Genomic DNA, 19798 nt, shown 5'->3' on the forward strand with positions numbered 1-19798 from the left:
TTAAATGCCAGTACTTCCCTCAAAGTAACCATCCCACCAAGCTCTCTTACATAGTAGGAAACCCTTGAATTTAGAGCTTAAAAAAGAACATCTGACATTTCAACAAATTTGACCCAGGTAGCCTGCGTGTGAATGCAAATTGAGAATTTGTTCAATATCAATGATCACTTCTCCGGAGGGCACATTTTTTGTCCAACCGTGACAATTTCAACAAAAATTCCTGACACAAAACCCGATACAATTCTCCTCCGCCTATGCCTTAGTTTCAACCTTGCCTACAGGTGAGTAGAATAGTGCGGGGTGTATCCAATAAGAGAAACTATTACTCTTCTCCATGTTTGATTTTTTATTATTAAGCTAATCGGGCACACCGGGTAGGTTAACTTGAGCTTGGGCATTCTTAATAAGCCTGAATATATATACCAACAAGAAATCAGGATTGCAATGCTGATTATACAGTAAAGAGGTGAATCAACAATAGCCAGAAGCCGTTATTAATTTACTGCTTAACGTTAGTCCACTGATAACATCATCAAATGCGCTTTACAACCTCCAACAGTATTTGAATATGAGCTTTAAAAAAGAGAAATATATAAAAGAATCATCACTGATAATACCTGTAACTATAGCATTCAAAACTTGAAAAAAAATTCGGAAGTTGATAAAAGCAAAAAAGGCCGGCAGCGCTTGGAGATACAATAATCTGGACAACTAGTTTTTAACAGACAAAAAATCAAGGCGGATATGTCGTGCAAAATTGACAGAAATTGGCAAGCATATCGACCCAAGTTGCAAATAATAAACCAGTCACAATTCTTGACGCCTGGTAACTAAAACCTGACCTCTAGCTATAGTTCTACATTAAATGTAACTTTTTCAATGAGATGTCTATTCATTCTTGGTTTCTGCTACTGGAAGTTGGGTTTCACTTAAGACGAATTTACTAGCCGTTTCCTGGAAGTAGCTTAAACATACCTGGACATAAAAGGGTTAAGTTCTTGAAAAATCTCTGAGGAATGTACACTCCAGTCCTAAGGAAAGACCTATGTACACCAATGTTATTTGCATTTTAAGCCCCCTCCCCGCTTCCAGCTACAAGGCTTATATTTATTTAGAGGATCAGGTAATTATGCAAAAGGGTTCTTTGGAGCTCTCCTCCATTACGTCTATATTTACCATTTTCAAACACAATTTCCTTACTTTTCATGGAATTAGCTTTTTTTGGCCTTTCAGGCCCCCCTCTAAATAAAATCCAGGATGTAAGCCAGGGGTGGACTAGAATTAAGAATGCAAGAGCAAAATAATACGGGGAATTACCAAAATTTTAAGGCAAAATGTAAATAAACAAATACAAAGTAGAAACAATAGGGGTATCTTCAAAAGATTTTCCCTATCGTTTCTACTTTGTATTTGTTTGTTATGGAAAGGCAGTGTGGTATTCGTCGCTAAAATGTAAATGACTTGTTACAACGGAAACGGACTGAGCGCTTACGTGGGAGGGCTCTAAGGCCCCTTAGGTACGATTATATCAAGCCTAGAAAGTATCAAATTTGTGCTTATTTTAAAACATCTTTTATTTTACCGTTCTATTCCATGTCCGTAATGAGCACATTCCGTAGATGATAATCCCTGTTTTCCTAGCTTGTTTGCAGATATGGTGGCACATTAAAGACCCGGGACCTCCAACAAAAATAATATATGAAAGGGGTTTAAAGGTTTTCGACGGGTTTGTAAATATAAGAAGTTGTGCACTCTTAATAATTTATTTTGTCGATGGGGCGGGGGGGGGGGTCCTCGAACGAACATTAAAGCGGATGGGTTTCCCCTATACCCAGAGGTGCTAATCAGGATGCTTATTTCATATTTATTCAAAACAGTTTTTATACAGAAGCTAAATCATAAGATTTCCATTCATCTAGCTTTACTATCAAATAAAGTTTGTCAGGAAAGCAATTATTTACCTTAGTTAATTCAATGTCTTGATATTACATCTAATGTTTATACTTTAAACGCGGCATTAACGTGGACGAAGTCCATTTAGGAGTCAGTAGAATACGCTATTTTCACGTAAACACAACCACTTTAAGATTAAACAGAGACCCAAGATTATGTCAAACATTCTTAACATCTTATGAACAACTATAAAACGTTTAACGTTTTCAGTCATTGAAAGGGCCTTCATGTTTCAAGGACATCGCCAGGTACGGAAAAAGTTCCAAATCTGCCAGTAGCAGAATTCCAAAAGCTGCCGACACTTTAGCAGCACAACTTGTGTTTTGACAGCTTTTCTTTGAGTAAAAAGTATTTTTATATATAAAAATGGTATCTTCAGACAAAATCTACCAACAAATTTGAAAACTGCCAAGTAGCATTGCTATTTCGCTACCTCACTTTTTGCAGGGCGGAACATCGCATTGCGTTTAATGTGAAGTTCTGTCACGTTTCATGTTAAGGGTCTTATACCATCTCCCTCCACATCGATCAGTCCCCTGCACACTACAACGCTATTTTATCGAAAAAAATAGATACAATTTCGTTCTAGCTTGCACAAACTCAAGTAGTTTCTTCAAATATATCCCCTTTGATATATCTAAGTAAAAAAAAAGGTAAATTTTTTTTTAGCTTCTTCCGTCAAAGCTCTTGTGAGCCGTTCCGTCTTAAGGTCAGGTTGCCGCAAGGTCTTTTTTGTCACGTTTCGTGTTAAGGGTCTTACACCATCCCTCTCCATATCGATCTGTCCCCTCCACACTACAACACTATTTTATCAGAGAAAGTAGATACAATTTGTTTCTAGCTTGCACAAACTCAAGTAGTTTTCTTCAAATATATCCCTTTTGATATATCAAAGTAAAAAAAAAGGTAAAATTTTTTTAGCTTCTTCCGTCAAAGCTCTTGTGAGCCGTTCCGTCTTAAGGTCAGGTTGATGCAAGGTCTTCTAACTGAGTTATTAAGAATTGTAGAGTTAAGTATAAAAGAAAGAATATGAAGGATGAAGGAAAAGTATGAATTAAGCATGAAGGAAAGAATATGAAGGATGAAGGAAAAGTATGAGTTAAGTATGAATGAAAGAATATGAAGGATGAACGAAAAGTATGAGTTAAGTATGAAGGAACACAAAAATCGCGTGTGAAGCATCCTCAATGCTCTTTCAATAAATTCCTCCAAAGCTTTTTTTTGTTAAACAGAGATTTACCTAACTGATCTTACCTGGAGATACTGGCCATTCTGATTCATAGCCATTTGCGGAGTTTGTTGCAAAGAGCCTTCGCCGTTAAAGGGACTCATCTTTTGAGAGTAATGCATAGACTGAGACTGAGGGAACTGAGCAGTCGATGAGTTCATATTCGTGTTGTAACCTAAGAAGGAAAAAAAGACATGCAATGAAAATACGAAAAAGAAAAAGTAATAAACAAACGAGTAGCCAATGAATTTATATTTGTTTTGTAATTAAAAAAAGAAAAAATGTTATAATGATAATAAAACATTTATATTGTCAACCACTGCCAGATCGAAGACATGAAACTTAAAAAGGAGGTGAGTTGTTTTCGAAATATACTTTTTTTTAATCCATTTCTAGGTATTTTCTCAAAATATTCCTAGGAAAAGCACCCTGCGTTGCCAACCTTAGGGAGTCCCCTAATCAAATGTAAAATCAAAATAAATTGTAACTTAAGGTCAGAGGCAAAGGCGTATCCGGGACTATTTTTTTTTTCGTGGAAAGTAACAAAAAAACTGAAACCCAATAAAAGATTTACCTAATGTGCATTTTTGTTACTTTATGTAAGACAAAAACTTCGGGGGGGAATTCAAAAAGATCCCTTTTTGAATCCCCGCTACTTAAAAAATAGACGTTGGATTTTTTAAGAAAGATGCCAAAATTCTTTAATTGATAGAAATTGGTTCTCCTTCTTTCCACCCATGCAGACCTAGAAGTTTCCAATTTTAAACTATCACGACAGAATTTAAGACATGTAACATAGAGGAAACGGGTATAATATTTTAAAATTCAAATATTCCGACTTCTAGATCGGAAGCTTTTATCAACGAAAAAAAAACAAGCTAAATTAGACAAAGAACATAAAGAAAAGGAAAACAAAAACAAAAAAAAAATACATCTTAATAACTGTCAATATAACGATACAAATAGAACGAACACGTATAACAGAATGATAAATTAGGTTGCCTCTGGTACAGTTGGAGTTTTTGTTTTCTTGGCTTTTTCCTTTTCTTAATGTTTTATTTAATCTAGCTTAATTCATTTAGTTGCTTCCGTTGATAAAGACTTCCGGACGTGAAGTCCAAATATTCCGATTTCTTTATTATACAAAGTTTGTAGCTTTTTGTTTGTCCACTGCTTTCTTTTAAAATATTATACTCATTTTCTCTATATTTTCATGTTATATTCTGCGTATCTATCAGAAAATTAATGTGCGCTAACAATTAACAGAAAATAAATGTAGCATCTATCACAGGCAAAATAATGCTTGTAATTGCTAATTCCTCATGATAAACAAACAAAATAATAATTATAGCAAACAAACCATTCAATACTATTCAACACCAAAAGGAACTTCTGTATATTTAAAACTAACTTCTTAATAAAATTAAATTAAAAAAAACAATTTTTTTTAACTGCAAGTAAGGAGCAACATTAAAACTTAAAAGGAACAGAAATTATTCCGTATATGAAAGGGGTTGCCCCCTCCTCAACGCCTCGCTCTTTACGCTAAAGTTTGATTTTGGCTCACCGCATATGCATAATTAAAAAGAAATTTGCATATTTTTTTTTTGACTAAATGGCTTTCTCATAGTTTTGATCGTACGATTTTGATAAAAAAAAGGGGGAGGAGGAGGCCTAGATGCCCTCCAATTTTTTGTTACCTAAAAAGGCAACTAGAGCTTTTTATTTTTTTACCAACGTTTTTATTAGTAACAAATATAAGTAACTTACGAATTAACTTATGTAACGAACTTCTATATTTGCATATTTTTATTACGTATATGAGGGGGTTTGCCCCCTCGTCAATAACTCACTCTTTAGACTAAATCTTGAATTTTGTCCCAGTTCTTTAAGAATGACCCTTAAATCACAAAGACCGTAGAATAAATAGTTGAAATTACTAAAAATACTTTACCGTAAAGAGCAAGGCATTGTGGAGGAGACGAGGCCCCTTGTAAACGTAACCATTTCTGTTCATTTCAGATTTTAATGCTGATCCTTACTTCCAGCTGATAAAAAATCTTTTCGTTTATTTTCTCATTGTTTTTTTTTTAATAATGCCAGAAAATCCTAGGGCCCCTTCATGAAAATTCTCTTCCTTCGTGATAAATTCCTCCATGGAAAGATCCTCCCACGTAACCCCCTCCCCAGGCCAACCCCACCTCCCCTCAACGTGAAAGAGCCCCAGAAATAGTATCTACACTTCCCAATAACCATTCCTATATGTAAACAATAACTTGCAGCCCCTCCCCCAGGGACTGTGGGGGATTAAGTAGTCCCGAAAGACATAGTTATTAGGTTTTTCGACTATGCTGAACAAAATGCCTATCTCAAAATTTTGATCTGGTGACAATGGGAAAAAATGAGCGTGGGGGGGGGCTACAATTTTTCGTCACTTAAAAGGGCCACTAGAACTTTTAATTTCCGTTAGAATGAGCCCTCGTGCGACATTCTAGGACCACTGGGTCATTAGAATGAGCCTAAACGTACGATCTCCCCTGGGGAAAAAACAACAAATAAACACGCATGGACCTACCTTCTGGCAAAAAATAGAAAATTCCACATTCTTGTAGGTAGGAGCTTGAAACTTCTACAGTAGGGTTCTCTGATATGCTGAATCTGATGATGTGATTTTCATTCATATTTTTTTTTACTTTTAGGGGGTATTTCCGCTATTATTTAAAATAAGACAAATTTTCTCAGGTTCGTAGCTTTTGATGAAAACTAAACTTGACGAAACTTATCAGCACAAAATCAGAACAAAAATGCAATTCTTTTGATGTAACTATCGGTATTAAAATTCCACTTTTTAGAGTTTTGTTTACATTTGAGCCGGGTCGCTCCTTACTACAGTTCGTTACCACGAACTGTTTGATTGCCTCTTATAAACTAGCTTATACTTCCTAGTGATAAGGCAAATTGTCTTTACCATTTAGACGGTTAATTACTTTTAATAAGACTTTACCCATAAGATTTCCGACTAACTGTTCAACTATTTATTGATGTTATAATACAATACTTTTTTTAATACAAGTCAAGGGGAATAATTGAACTTGCTTATATGTTAATTTGCATATAGCCTAAACGTAAACTTGGGTCAACGGGTTCAATTTTGGAATCATTAATGGTGAGATACTTGGGGCAAATAGGCAGGGGTCGCGAGGGTCATAGGAAAATCGACCATCCCCCTAGTTTTTGTAAATGGCTTTTTTTGGTATTTTCTTTGAAAAGAAAAAGTATCCTCCTATATTTTGAAAAATAAGTTTTGCCCCACGAAGATTTTCGTGAATTAGCGCCTCTGAACTCGCACCTTTAATATTCGCTTTTTAATGTGCTCTTGCTTCCTACATTTTCGCGAATTGACGCCAATGCTCAGGACTGTATACTTAAATATGTTTATATATACCGGTATATAAACATAATTACATATTACATAAAATCTCTCACTCTCTCTCTCTTTATCTAATTTTCCTATTTCCTAAGATAATTGAGATTTGAGGGCAAATTAAGTTCTTTACGAACTTATGATCCTACTAAGTTCTTAATGTGGTACAACAAATATTGTCTGTCATCAAAAGAAATTATTTTGCCAGATCGCTTATCTATTTTGACCCCATTGCGCCTGGTTGTTTTTTTTTTTTTTTTTTTTTTTTTTTTGTACGGATGTGGGGTCGGCTGTGGAGTCTGAAACAAATTATTTTGAAAATTACAGTGGATTCAACTAATAGCATTAAACCTGCTAGAATCAAACCCAGGAAAGGGGAGGGGCTAGGGACCTGCGTTCACCTTAAAACCCTAACTTGCCCTGAACTTCTGCGTATTCGTGATTCAATTTATCTAATAAAAATCGTTTTTCTTGTGCCTCCCAAAATTATGCACCTCGAAAGAAATATGCGCACATGCCTGAGGCTTGTCATCGCTATATTAGCCTATTATAGATGTGACTAATTTGCTTAAAGATATGGAGATGAAAAAATAATAATTTAATAATTGATCTGAACTCACCTTTATTGAAATTATTTTGATTATCCTGATTCTGGGAATAGTTTTGAGGGCTGGGACCTGGCACACTAGGACTCTCCGTGTAAATTTGTTTGAATTGACCACCAGGACTTAATTTAGACACAGGCGATAAATTTAACGTCCGTTTTTCGTTAGAATTTGGATCACTAGGTAAGGGGCTATTGAGTTCCTTCTTCACATAAGGACTTTCACTTTCATTTAATGGAGATGGGTTTTCACTTCCAACAATATCACTAGTCCTAAAATTAGGTGGAACATTTCTATTATTATACTGTCCATGGTTTTTCTGTTGGTGTTGCTCAGCAAGCTGTTTCAGAGTCATGGCAGCTTGATCATATGAGGGGCGGCCACCTGAGGAAGGCTGCAGCTTATCTCGGGATTCCATATCTACAAAGGTTAATCAGAATTATATTTCTATTTTTGTATAACACAGCGTCTTTCAAATAGTGATCCATGGACTAGCTTCAGTCGCTAGAAACTCCATGGAAAGGAAATTTAAGGGGCGGCCGAGGTCCCAGAAGCTCGGCTATCTGTTTGATGTGAAAATTATTTTATGTATTTACATCGAAAGATTTACTATAAACACCGCATTGTGGTTCTTTATTCGAGAAACAAGCCGCTAAAGGCTGTTTAATTATAAACTATCTTGATTTTTTTTTTCAGAAATCAATACATAAAAGTTTAAAAGAAAAATTGACTTGAGCGTATAAAGAATTTAAAGCAGAAAAAATTAGCTACACAGTCTTTGTTGAGTTTATTCCATGAAAGGCCTTTTTATTGATTATTTTCAAGTAACGTTTTTTAGAGTAAACTCTTAAGACATTTTTAACCAAAATAAAGAACAACGTTAGCGTTCACAGTTCGAGTGGGGTTGGCCCTTTCTTAAACTCCCTCTCTTTACGTCATTTTTTCCTAATCCTTTAAAAATGACCGTTCAAGGACATGGGCAATTGGAATGGAATAAAAAGTACATATTCCACAATATCTGAAGAATGGAAGATTGTATTGATATGTTTTTGTTTTAAATTTCGCTTTATACTTTACATTTTTAGGTTTAAACCTAATTTTTAAGTACATTTTTAGGTACAAAAGTGTATTGGTGCGTTTTTGTCTTACACATTTTCGCTCTAAATTTTACATTTTTAGGTTTAAAGGTTTCAGAAGACAATTGGTTCTCTTTCATTTTTAAAGGACATTGTTGCCGTTGCATTGGCTTGTGAAGAAGTGAGAGACAGCGAAAAATTTTCGTGCTTTTGGAATTAATTCTCGCTCTCGGCAATTTTATGAATTCCGGAACTAGAAATGGAGCAATTGGCTTTGAAATGTAATTTCTGGAATGGAGTGGGAGTCGAAAATATTAAAAAAAAATACATTACGGGCCAGACTTTCCTTAAAAGAAGGATCCTTTAGGTCAACAATAAGGTAAAATTTTCAACTATACCCCCTTCTCTCCATGTGTGTCATCGATTATGGCAGTAATTTTTGACTAGGGTTATTACTCAAATCCCCTCCACGCATGAAGACACAGGTCTGAACTAGGAGGGGAGGGAGGGACTTGGGTCAAAACACATTTTTTTTTTTTGCTAAGAAGGGGAGGGGATATTTTGGATTTAATTTTGGGGTTCTCTTGCCATAAAATAGTGCATAGACATGCCCATATATGAGACGAATTCACAAGGGATTCCTTTGTAGACCGGTGTTATTCATTCCCCAAATCTTGGGGAAGTACCCGATTTTTTTCAATCATCCTTCCATTTTTTTTCGATGTTGATTTCTTCATCTCTCTGTGCGAGTTTTTGGCTTTTTTACTGCTTTTTCATTTTTTATACACGACCTATTCAATCGATTTAAGATTAAATAAAAAAAGTAAAAACTTGTAAAAAAGAAGAGCACTGTTAAAAAAATAGATTTAACTTACCTTGGATTGCAGCTCTTATCGCCCTATCTGCGGTTTCCCTATCATCTGGTTTCAGACCACTGGAAGCGTCTTTCCCTTCAAAATCAATATCCCCCAAAAAATCCGGTGGGAGCTCTTTAATTTCCGAGATTAGGTCTTTAAAAGTATCATCATTGATAAGATCTCCATTTGAATCTTCACACAAGAACTCAGGTGGGTTGAAACGAGAGAAATCTTCACAATTTTCATTTTTCACAGCTGTTTTCACTGACACAGCTTGTTGATTATTGCTAACACTATCAGATGAGTAATCTATCTGTTGCACTATATCAACAGAATACTTAACACTAGAGGAGGTAGAAATCGATGTTGATCCCTCGGCAGCTAACGACTGAGGATCACCCTCTGCTGCTGAGTCGGCTGGACGCTTCCCGTATCTTGGAGGCTAAAATAATGTGTATTTTTAGTCGACGGATTTAACAAACAATCTTTAGAAATTTATATTTCTAAACAAAAAACACTCAAACTTAGACACAAGGATGGAATGATGGAAAATTTCTTCCCTTAATCAGATGAAAAGATCAAATCCTGAGGGATGTAATTTTTTGTAGTCTTATTTTTACAGAATTAAGTTCCCACGACAACCTAAAAATCCAAACTTTAAGGTTGGCCCCGAAACCAGCGCTGAACACGTATAGATTAAAAATTGAATTTGTTACAATCAAAAGCATTAAGTATGTGGCTTGTTACTATAACCATCAAATCCAGTACATAGACAAGCATAAAGAACTGTAAAAAGGTTGAATTGGTTGCAGAAAATTCACGAAGAAGTACATTTTTCATCGTTTCCTCCAATGACTTTACAGAACCCAAAGCAGTCAGCCTCTTTTCATACGGAAAAGAATGTTTATGGTTTTATCTGCGTTTTAATATGCATCAATGTTAGCAATAAACGGACATTGAAAATAGATATAAGTGAAAAATCGGGAATTAAATTTTTGTTGAAACGATATACTGCAACTATGCAGCTTTTGGTAGCAAGAGGCGCCAAATTCAAAAGAAAGAAACGTGAATGAAAAATCAGCAAAAAAATACCTTTGGGAACCAACAGATTTTTGTGTTTGAACTTTAGCCGGTGGAAAAGCCAAAACCTGATGAAAACATAATACTTTAGAAACAAATTTGAGCTATATATTCACACATTAGGATAGTGGAGGTAAAGTATGGCGGGTCTGGATGCAAAATCTGTTAGTTACAATTATTCTGCATATTATGAATAATAGTTTTCAAACTTCACACTGTCCAAATACCTTATCCCCACCCCCTAATGTGCAAATATATAGCCCAATATATAAATATGATGTATTCTGTCACTAGCCACTTCTTTTCTACTGAGTGTAAGCAATTGTCTCTAAATACAAACAGATGCAACCGGTTTGTTCTCGAGTTTTACATAGCGTCATTCTATAACAGCTAATAACATAGCGTCATTCTTAGATTGGGGTCGCTATAACAGCTAAGTGCTCTAATTAATTTTGGTAACTTATCTTTATATTTCAACGTGCCAACATGGACCAAAATAAAATACTAACCATAAATAGCATAGTTTTGAAACAGCCAGAAGATTTATTTTAAAAGAAAAATAAATTATTTATTTTAAATAAATTTTAAAAAATCCTTCCCTTAGTTTCTGGGAATTACATCCCGGTATTTATGTCTTATAGCCACCACACTCAAGCTCTTGGTCTGAGTAGAACCTGTTTTTTTTTCTGTATTTCAGTATGCACTTGGTGATAATCAGCTTAGCGAGACAGATAGACTACAATGTAAAATATTTTATTAAATATTTTATATATAGAGTTAATATTTTGGTTAGGTTAGAAACCATTTAATATAATGTCTTTTGGGCGGCCTGATTTCCTTAATTCTCTATTGTAGTTTCCATAATTTTGTTACTAAAATATTATATTTTCATCTATTTAGGCATATTTCATTAGGATTAACCTCTTTTCACTTCTTGAGTGTGGTGGCTATTAGACATAAGCGCCATGATATTTGTGTCTTATAGCCGCCACACTCTGAGAATTCTTATCAAACAGTTCGTGGTAACGAACTGTAGTAAGGAGCGACCCGGCTCAATAGTAACCGAAACTCTAAAAAATTGAATTTTGATACCAATAGTTACATCAAAAGAATCGCATTGTAATGCTGATTTTAAATAGTTTCATCAAGATCAGTTATACCCATCAAAAGGTACGAGCCTGGGAAAATTTGCCTCATTTTAGAAAATAGGGGGAAACACCCCCTAAAAGTCATACAATCTTAACGAAAATAACACCATCAGATTCAGCGTATCAGAGAACCTTGTTGGAAAAGTTCCAAGCTCATATCTACAAAAATGTGGAATTTCGCATTTTTTGCCAGAAGACAGACCACGGATGCGTGTTTATTTGTTTTCTTGTTTTTTTCCCCAGGGGTGATCGTATCAACTGAGTGGTCCTAGAATCTTGCAAGAGATTATAACGGAAATTATAAGTTCTAGTTCCCTTTTTAAGTGACCAAAAAATTGGAGGGCACCTAGGCCCCCTCCCACGCTCATTTTTCTCCAAAGTCCCCAGATCAAAATTCTGAGATAGCCATTTTATTCACCATAGTCGAAAAGCCTAATAACTATGTATTTAGGGACGACCTACTCCCCCGCAGTCCCCGTGGGAGGGGCTGCAAGTTGAAAAATTTGACCAGTGTTTACACATAGTAATGGTTACTGGGGAGTGTACACATGTTTTCAGGGGGATTTTTTGGTTTAGGGGGGAGAGTTGAGGGGGGGTTACGTGGGAGGATATTTCCATGGAGAGACTTCTCATGGTAAAAGAGAATTTCAATGAAGGGGGCGCAGGATTTTCTAGCTTTATTTGAAAAAACAATAGAAAAATAAATATGAAAAGTTTTTTCTACTGAAAGTAAGGAGCAGCATTAAAACTTAAAACGAACAAAAATATTACACATATGAGGGGTTTACCTCCTCGATATATCTCACTCTTTCCGCTAAAGTATTTTTAGTAATTTCAACTGTTTATTCTACGGCCTTTGTGATTCAGAGGTCGTTCTTAAGGAATTGGGATACAATCTAAGCTTTAGTGTAAAGAGCGAGGTATCGACGAGGGTTGAAATTAAATAAAATAAAATTAGATAAAAAAACAAAATTAAATAAAAAAACAAGTTTTTGTAACGGTAAGTAAGGAGCGACATTAAAGCTTAAAACGAACAGAAATTACTACGTATATGAAAGGGGCTTTTCCTCCTCAACGCCCCGCTCTTTACGCTAAGGTTTCTTACTGTTTTAAAAAGTAGAGTTAAGAGAAAGGGTCAAACTTTAGCGTAAAGAGCGAGGCATTGAGGAGGAAAAGTCCCTTTCATATACGTTTAAGTTTTAATGTCGCTCCTTGCTTACCGTTACAAAAACTTGTTTTTTATTTAATCATAAACATGAGACAATAACGAGTTTTAATAGTCTTTATAAGAGACAATTAGCTTCGACTCGATGGAAAACTACATTGTAGCTATATTTTTATTAAATATTTCGTCGGTATTTTTGTTAGGTTAGTTTAGGTTACATATTCAAAATAAAGCAGCCTGAGAGGCCCCCCTTCCGTAATTCTGTATTCTAGTTTCCATAACTTCGTTACTGAACTAATATATTTTTATCATATTTTAGTATATTTTTACCATATTTTAGTATATTTCATCATGATTAACCTAACTTCACTTCTTGAGTGTGGTGGCTATAAGACACAAGAACCCATATATTTACTACATAAATATTACCCCATATGACATTCGCTCCATAAAGAACATACAAAAAGCTTAGAAATAACAATGACGAAATATCTAATTGAAAGTGAATTACACTTGCGTCATGGAGTTCTTCACATTTCACCAAGCCACCAATTGGTTGTTGTAATATGAATAGAATGTAAGTGGGTAACAATGTGTTAAACTGCCTAACAGGCCGTTAGTCGAGATATATTGGAACCAGTTTAGCATCTCTCTTGATTAGTGGGTGCGATGGGTGGACAAAAACTCGTAGCTCCTGCTCTGAATAATTCAGACACGGATACAAAACATTTTTTTTCTTCGCAAGTCTCAAATGCGAACAACACCGTATAGGAAGTGAGCACAAAGACAGAGATTAACTCAGGAAAGTGGATTGTAACTGCGGTGTACGGGGGGGGGGAGGGTACTCAACCAAAAGTTCTGGACGATATGGACAAGAAGCCCCTCTCCTACTGAACGTGCGGTAGAACGGAACTGTCTTCATATTTGGACATGAAAAATGAAATGCTAAATGCACATCTAAAATCCGTTCAAGTTGCAAAAGAAGTTTCGCCATACCGTCAAAATCACATATACTTATTGCGCCATGCATACAGTAAGACACAAATGCGTTACCAGAGAGGAGGGATGTTCGAAATTCAATTTATTCTTGAAAAAAAATTGATATTTCGGGAGGACACATAGATGTAGACTGCTACATACGCACCTGAACGAATTTGCCACGTTAAGTGGATAGAAAAGGAAAGACGTCTTTTGTCCTTTTAACTCACGATTAAGATTTTGCCACAGCCCCCCTCCTCATTTTTTAAATAAAACTGTATTGTTATTGAAGTCATTCTTTCACCACGATCAATGAAAGTCTGCACTGAGGGGGGCAGATAGTTGGCAGTAAATTCACCCCTGGATGAAGTCGTAAAGTATAGCGGGTCTGCATGCAAAATGTGTCAGCTACAATTATTCTGCATATTATGAAGGGAGAATTGTTTTCTAACTTTGTGCTGCTCAAATACTTTAGCCCCATCCCTCCCCCTAATGTGCAATTATATAGCCCAAAATACTTAATTCGAATGTATTCTTTTGTCCACAACTTGTTTTTTCACTCAGCGTAAGCTAATTGTCTCTTAATACAGACAGATGAAAAACCGGTTATAGGTTTGTCCCAATCTTCCTTCAGGAGAAATGTATTAAGAGATCCTCTTAGCGCCCGGCTATCCGCTCAAGATATTCCTAATTCCAAGTGGAATTCGTGCTTCTCTGCTGAATTCTGTCCCCCCCTCCATTCCCATTTTTAAAATAAAGTATTATTGCTCTTGAAGGGCAGATAGTCGGCGGTAGATTAACCCCTCGATGGAGTCGTCTATTTTTTTTTGTAAACATTTAATATTTACTCGCAACAAAAATATTAACAAAATAATGGAAACTACAACAAAGAATTATGGAAGGAGGGTCGCCCAATAACATGGTTATATATTATTCTTCTGATGAGCCTGATGATTATATAGTATTCTCCTGGTGTATTGGGTGATCGCCTTTGAATTATTTGCTTGATTTGTAGTCTTGAATATTCGGTATATGACGACTTATGCTTACGACACGATTGCCTGTACATGGACTGTTCTTTGCGACAGATTCTGTATGGCTATACTGTTTGACCTATGTAGTTGGATGGATGAGTAGGGTTAAGGCCTCGTTCAAGTATTTATCAAGTACTAAGTAGGAAAACAGTCGCCCTTTCTCCTTCTGTCTTTTTTTATGATTATATTTTATATATTATTTGTCATTTATTATTTATCATTTTTTTTTATTTATATTTTTCATGTTCGGTTGTGTGGTGAGCGTTTGTTTCTGTGTTTGTGCTGTTGCATTAATGATTTGTTTTTTCACTAACATTACTTTATTGCTTTTTAAGTCATTCCTTTGCCACGATCAATAAAGTCTGCAGTCCTGGGGCGCAAATAGTTGGTGGTAGATTCACCCCTCCATGGGATCGTCTTATATTGTTATTTTATTTCATTAACATTTTACGACTGCGATTTATTGTTTTAGTGCTAATACAGCATAATCCTCCATGTATGGGGAATTATCACTAGTAAATTTACACATGTCTTGCACATACTCTAAAATGTTGTATAGGTGGAGAAACGGTAATTTGCGGTCGTTTAAAGCTTCTATTTCGCTCTTCGAAATTGGCAAATTAAACGGAAAATATTACAAATCACAAGAAAACTATAAACCATTTTTGTGGAGAGGGAGAACTACGTAAATTTACGTTCGCAACTTCCACATCATTGCATCAGAACTATCAGCCAGGAAACTACTTATAGGGATCTCAAGATAGATCCGTGCCCAGGTGAAGGGCATAACAGTTACGACATACACACCAAACGTCAATATTTTTACAAAATTCGCATGGTGTCATATATTTTTCATGGAATTCACCCAATGTTTTATTTACTCCTTCCATCCTTGAAAATATTTGTATTTCGTGGTAGTTTCTTCACAAAAGTAAAAGGACACAAAACACGACGAATCCTTACTTAAAAAAGGTTGGGATATCAACTAAAACAGGCAAGACCAGAATTTGCTCCATAGAGTGCATAACAACAATTTCAGTCGATTCAGCTTTTCTAACACCAAAATACACCAAATATGGTGAAATTATCCCCTATATTCAGATCCGGTCCTAGGTTGGTGGTGCCCGGGGCAAAATTAATTAAAGCGCCCCTTCCCGACTCAAATATAAGCAAAAGAAAAAATCGAATCAAAGCGAACAATTTGATCAAATGGGCAGCCCCTGGCCGTGGCACCCCCCTTCAGCAACAGTGGCCGGGGAAACTAGCTTGGTTTCCCTTGAACGGCCTTGGCTATACCAGCAACAAAACAAAGATTTATAATGGACGAAAATTTATTTCCTTGACCAAGTCTTTTTTTAGTGATCGTTAAGGAAAGTTAATAGTACAAAAAAGTACAGTAATAGTACACGCACTCGAGATTATTTTTCGAGGGGATAGGACATTATTAATATTTTGTCGGGGGAGGGGCAATAGTAAAAATCAAGAATTTGAATCAGACGTGGGTAAAAGTCTAAATTAGGGGTTATTTAGAAGGAAACTATTCAAGAAAAGAATTCTTATTTCATAATATGCAGAACAGGGCCGTATCCAGGATCCTTTTCTGGTAGGGTGAGGGGTACAAAAAAATAGAAAGCACATCAAAAGTTGGCTTATAATCATTTTTTAGGTTTTTAAGAATTGGAAAAACATTTCGGGGGTAGGGGGAGTCAACCCCCCCCCCCCCCAGACAGCCCTGATTCGGAATAATTACACCTACCACATTTTGACTACAGCTCCACAGTAATTTATTCCACCCTCCCTCTCCCTAATGTGCGAATATATAGCCGAAATCATATATATTCCACGCATTCTTGCAATGCCTCTCTCTTGCTTCTTCCCGTATGTATACCCGTAAATTGAATAAATTGTGACGAGCCCCCTCCCCTCCGGAATATTTGTCAGACTCATAAAACAAAAAATGAATATGAACGAATTTTTTGTGTTTTTTGTAACTCCCCCCCCCCCCCGAAAAAAAATCCTGGACACGGCCCCAAGGAGTAGAAAACCCTGGACATAAAGAAAATATTGAGACGTACTTGAGTAGATTTGCCATCATTGGCTGGTGAGCTAACACGGTGATATTTGCGATAAGCAAGGCAAAGTTTACAGTTCGAATATAACGTATTTAACGATGGAGTCATTTTGCACTAGTTCAGAATTGCACAGAAGAACCAATTGGTATAACACATCTTGACCTTTCAGTCTTCAATTAAGAACTGATTTGCTTAGCATATTAAAAATGGCTTTAAACTGGATCGACTCGTAAAAATGCAAATATTCTTTTCTTGACAATAATACTTTATGAATAAATGATAACTACCAAACTATCTTTACAACAGAATTTATGCAATTTTAAGGGTTATGTTAATTTTGAGGAAGTCGTTTCATTTACTTGAAGACGATAATTAGACTTACGTGTAGAACAATCAGGAAGCACCCAGTCTGCGTGAACCTCAAACTGGGAAAAAATAGAGATAAAAAATTTTATGTAGCCTAGAGTACTGAAAAATAAAATTTTAATAAGACAGGAATAGCCGGTGTAGAGGAGGAGGAGATAAGGCGGCCAAATTTAGATTTCATAGAAACTTGCCGCCCATAAGCTTTTGTAGTCCTCCTGAGAACTTTGTCGTCTTGGTATATTTTGAGAAAATGAAAATAACACTTCCTACATTACTGGAAAATATCTTAAGTCAAAAAAATGGTCACTAGTCAATGAGGGCAATGGTCACTCCTAGTGATACGATGGGAAAGGTTATTTGAAAAGTGAATTAGGTCAATTAACATTAGGAATCGAGTGTGATTTTGATTTGTCCCTGTGACTCAAAGAATACGATGAACGTCGGTAGGGTGTTGAGAAAAAATTCAATAGAGGTGTTGTCAGAGCTGTCACTAGCCAGAATATTTGGGGATGGGGGCAATGGATTTTACAGACTGGCTGGTCATTTTTACTGACCGATTTGCGTAACATTGCTATTAAAATTAGTTCATGTTTCGTTTTTTACCAAATAGAATTGATCTTCTCCATTGATTTTGCGTCATATATTGACGCAAAAGGGGAGGAAGAGCATGAGTCTAGGGAAGGAGGAGCACGAGTCTAGGGGAGGAGGATCACGAGTCTATGGGTGAAGGAGCACGAGTTATAAATAACATCGGAATGACCAAACAGTAGTACAAAATAAAAGAAAAATTAGTCAAGTGCCGAGACTTAAAAGGAGAGGAGTCAAGACAAGGATTCTAAGTCCCTCCCCTTCACTCTGAAAAGCTTGTCATCCAGGACATTATTTATCAAGTTTATAATATTTTTTCAAAGTGTTTTTTTTAAGAAATTACATAAATTAGTGAAAACAGTGTCTTAAAATTATATTTAAAGTAAAAAGCTAAGAGTGTTTTGGTTGGGTTTAAAATTGTAACGAAACTTGTTCACGGACCATACCTGCAGTGAAAGTCATTTCACTGGAACTGGGGACACCGAGGGCACCCTCTTGGATATAAGCCATAACAGAACTGTCATCATAGCGAAATTAGATAGAAATGTTAAGCGCAAAATGTCTTAGGGCGCATTACGAAATTATTTCCAATATTTTTTCTTGGGGAGGGGTGTAATAAACGTTAGTAGAAATGTGGGACCGCTTTGTGTCACCCTGTTGGTAATTTTTTCTCCCAAAGAAATAATCTACCCCCTTCCAATAATGCTGTTTTCTTCTTTCAATGAAAAATTAATGTAATTTTTTGCACGTTTTGTCGGTAATTTTTTACGAATCGGATGAATCTTTTTTCGAGGGGATGAGGTCGGTACTTCCTATGAATACGGTCCTGGGTCTATGATGCTTTATGGGTTTTATGTGTGTATTTAAAATTGTAAAAAATTGCACTACATTTGTAGAATTTTGCTAGCCTGGTAGAATCTATTACCGGTAACAACGCTGAGGGAGATATAAACTTGACCTGACCATAAATTGCAGAATTCTTAAATTGCCCAATAATTTGTCCCAAATATGCGTGTTCTTTATTTTAAATGTTTTATAGATTATCTTAACATTTTTCTTTAGTTAATTATTTTCTAAATTTAAATTTAGAAAAAATACAGGAAGAAAAAATCCTGTAAATATACAGGAAGCATCGTTATGTTGGAATAGTTGCATACGGGTCACAATGCATAATTCATGATCATGTTAAATACAGCCTTTAAGGAAGAAAATGTATGGCTTTTATTTCGCTACTTAAAATAATCATTTACGATTGTTTACTTGTAAGCATTTTTGGGTATTTACTTGAAGCCATAAAACCAACTTTGCTTTCTATGAGAGCCGACGTTGATCCCCAACGGAAAATACCCTCCCGTAGCTGGTTAGTTTCCAATCACTTTTGACTTAAAATAAAAGGACTAGAACTCTCAATTTCTGACGTAATGAGAACTCTTCGAACTTTCTGCTCCCATGAGGTGGAGGTTCAGAAGAGGAAGGGACAGTACCCTCCAATACCGAATAAAGCTGCTCATTTTAGGGTTCAATGTTACTCTTTACTTTCATAATAACAGCGTAGACCGGAAATCAAGAGGGATTAAATATCAATTTCACACATTTGATGCATTTTCTAAGGTTTTATTTGGCCCCTCCAAAAAACAACCCTCCTACCCGAAACGTTCTGGATACGGTTCTGGGGATTATAGGCTAGGCTACATCAATTTCTACCTCTACTCTCCCATAGAAATAAGTTATGCAGTTATTTGAGGGCTCAATAAAAGTCGGGATGTTTTGGAATTAAAATGCACCGTTTGAGGTATCTCCCTCCCTCTCTAACTAGCCGAAATATTTTAAGGTTTAAACAAATTTTACTGCCTCATGTAAATTCCTTGTTGTTTGAAATAGTACAGGAAGATTTAGGGAAAAATAGAATTTCGAGGGCTGGCTTCCTTTGTGTATGTCCCTGGGGCTATGTCCGTACCGTATACCGACTATAAAACACTGTAAAGAAGGAGCTAATAACGGTAGGAATCCCAGGATAGAAACATTAATTTAAGAGGAGGGTCAGAATAGTGGAAACGTATAAAATATCAAAAAATAGTCAAAATATGAAGGTTTCGGTAAGAGTAGGGCTAATACCCCTCCCTCTCCTGAGTACAAGCTTTTCGTGACCTTGGAAATGTTTGCATCAAATTTGGAAGAAGCAACTTAAATATTGTTTCACCAGCAAATAAATAAATTGACTCGA

At 35.9% G+C, this 19798-nt stretch overlaps 1 protein-coding gene across 2 annotated transcripts in view; it reads right to left on the reverse strand.

Moving 5' to 3' along the window:
- LOC136025356 (putative uncharacterized protein DDB_G0271606) overlaps positions 1–19798 on the reverse strand; it is an 80723-nt gene that overhangs the window by 32933 nt on the left and 27992 nt on the right. For both annotated transcript variants that reach the window (XM_065701295.1, XM_065701296.1), the window contains 3 exons: positions 9162–9585; positions 7226–7630; positions 3208–3356 (listed from right to left, as the gene is read on the reverse strand). In XM_065701295.1, coding sequence (XP_065557367.1) covers positions 3208–3356; positions 7226–7630; positions 9162–9585 — 978 coding nt within the window. The remainder of the gene's footprint in view (positions 1–3207; positions 3357–7225; positions 7631–9161; positions 9586–19798) is intronic.

This window comes from Artemia franciscana, chromosome 3 (genome assembly GCF_032884065.1).
Source record: "Artemia franciscana chromosome 3, ASM3288406v1, whole genome shotgun sequence".
Classification (NCBI taxonomy): domain Eukaryota; kingdom Metazoa; phylum Arthropoda; class Branchiopoda; order Anostraca; family Artemiidae; genus Artemia; species Artemia franciscana.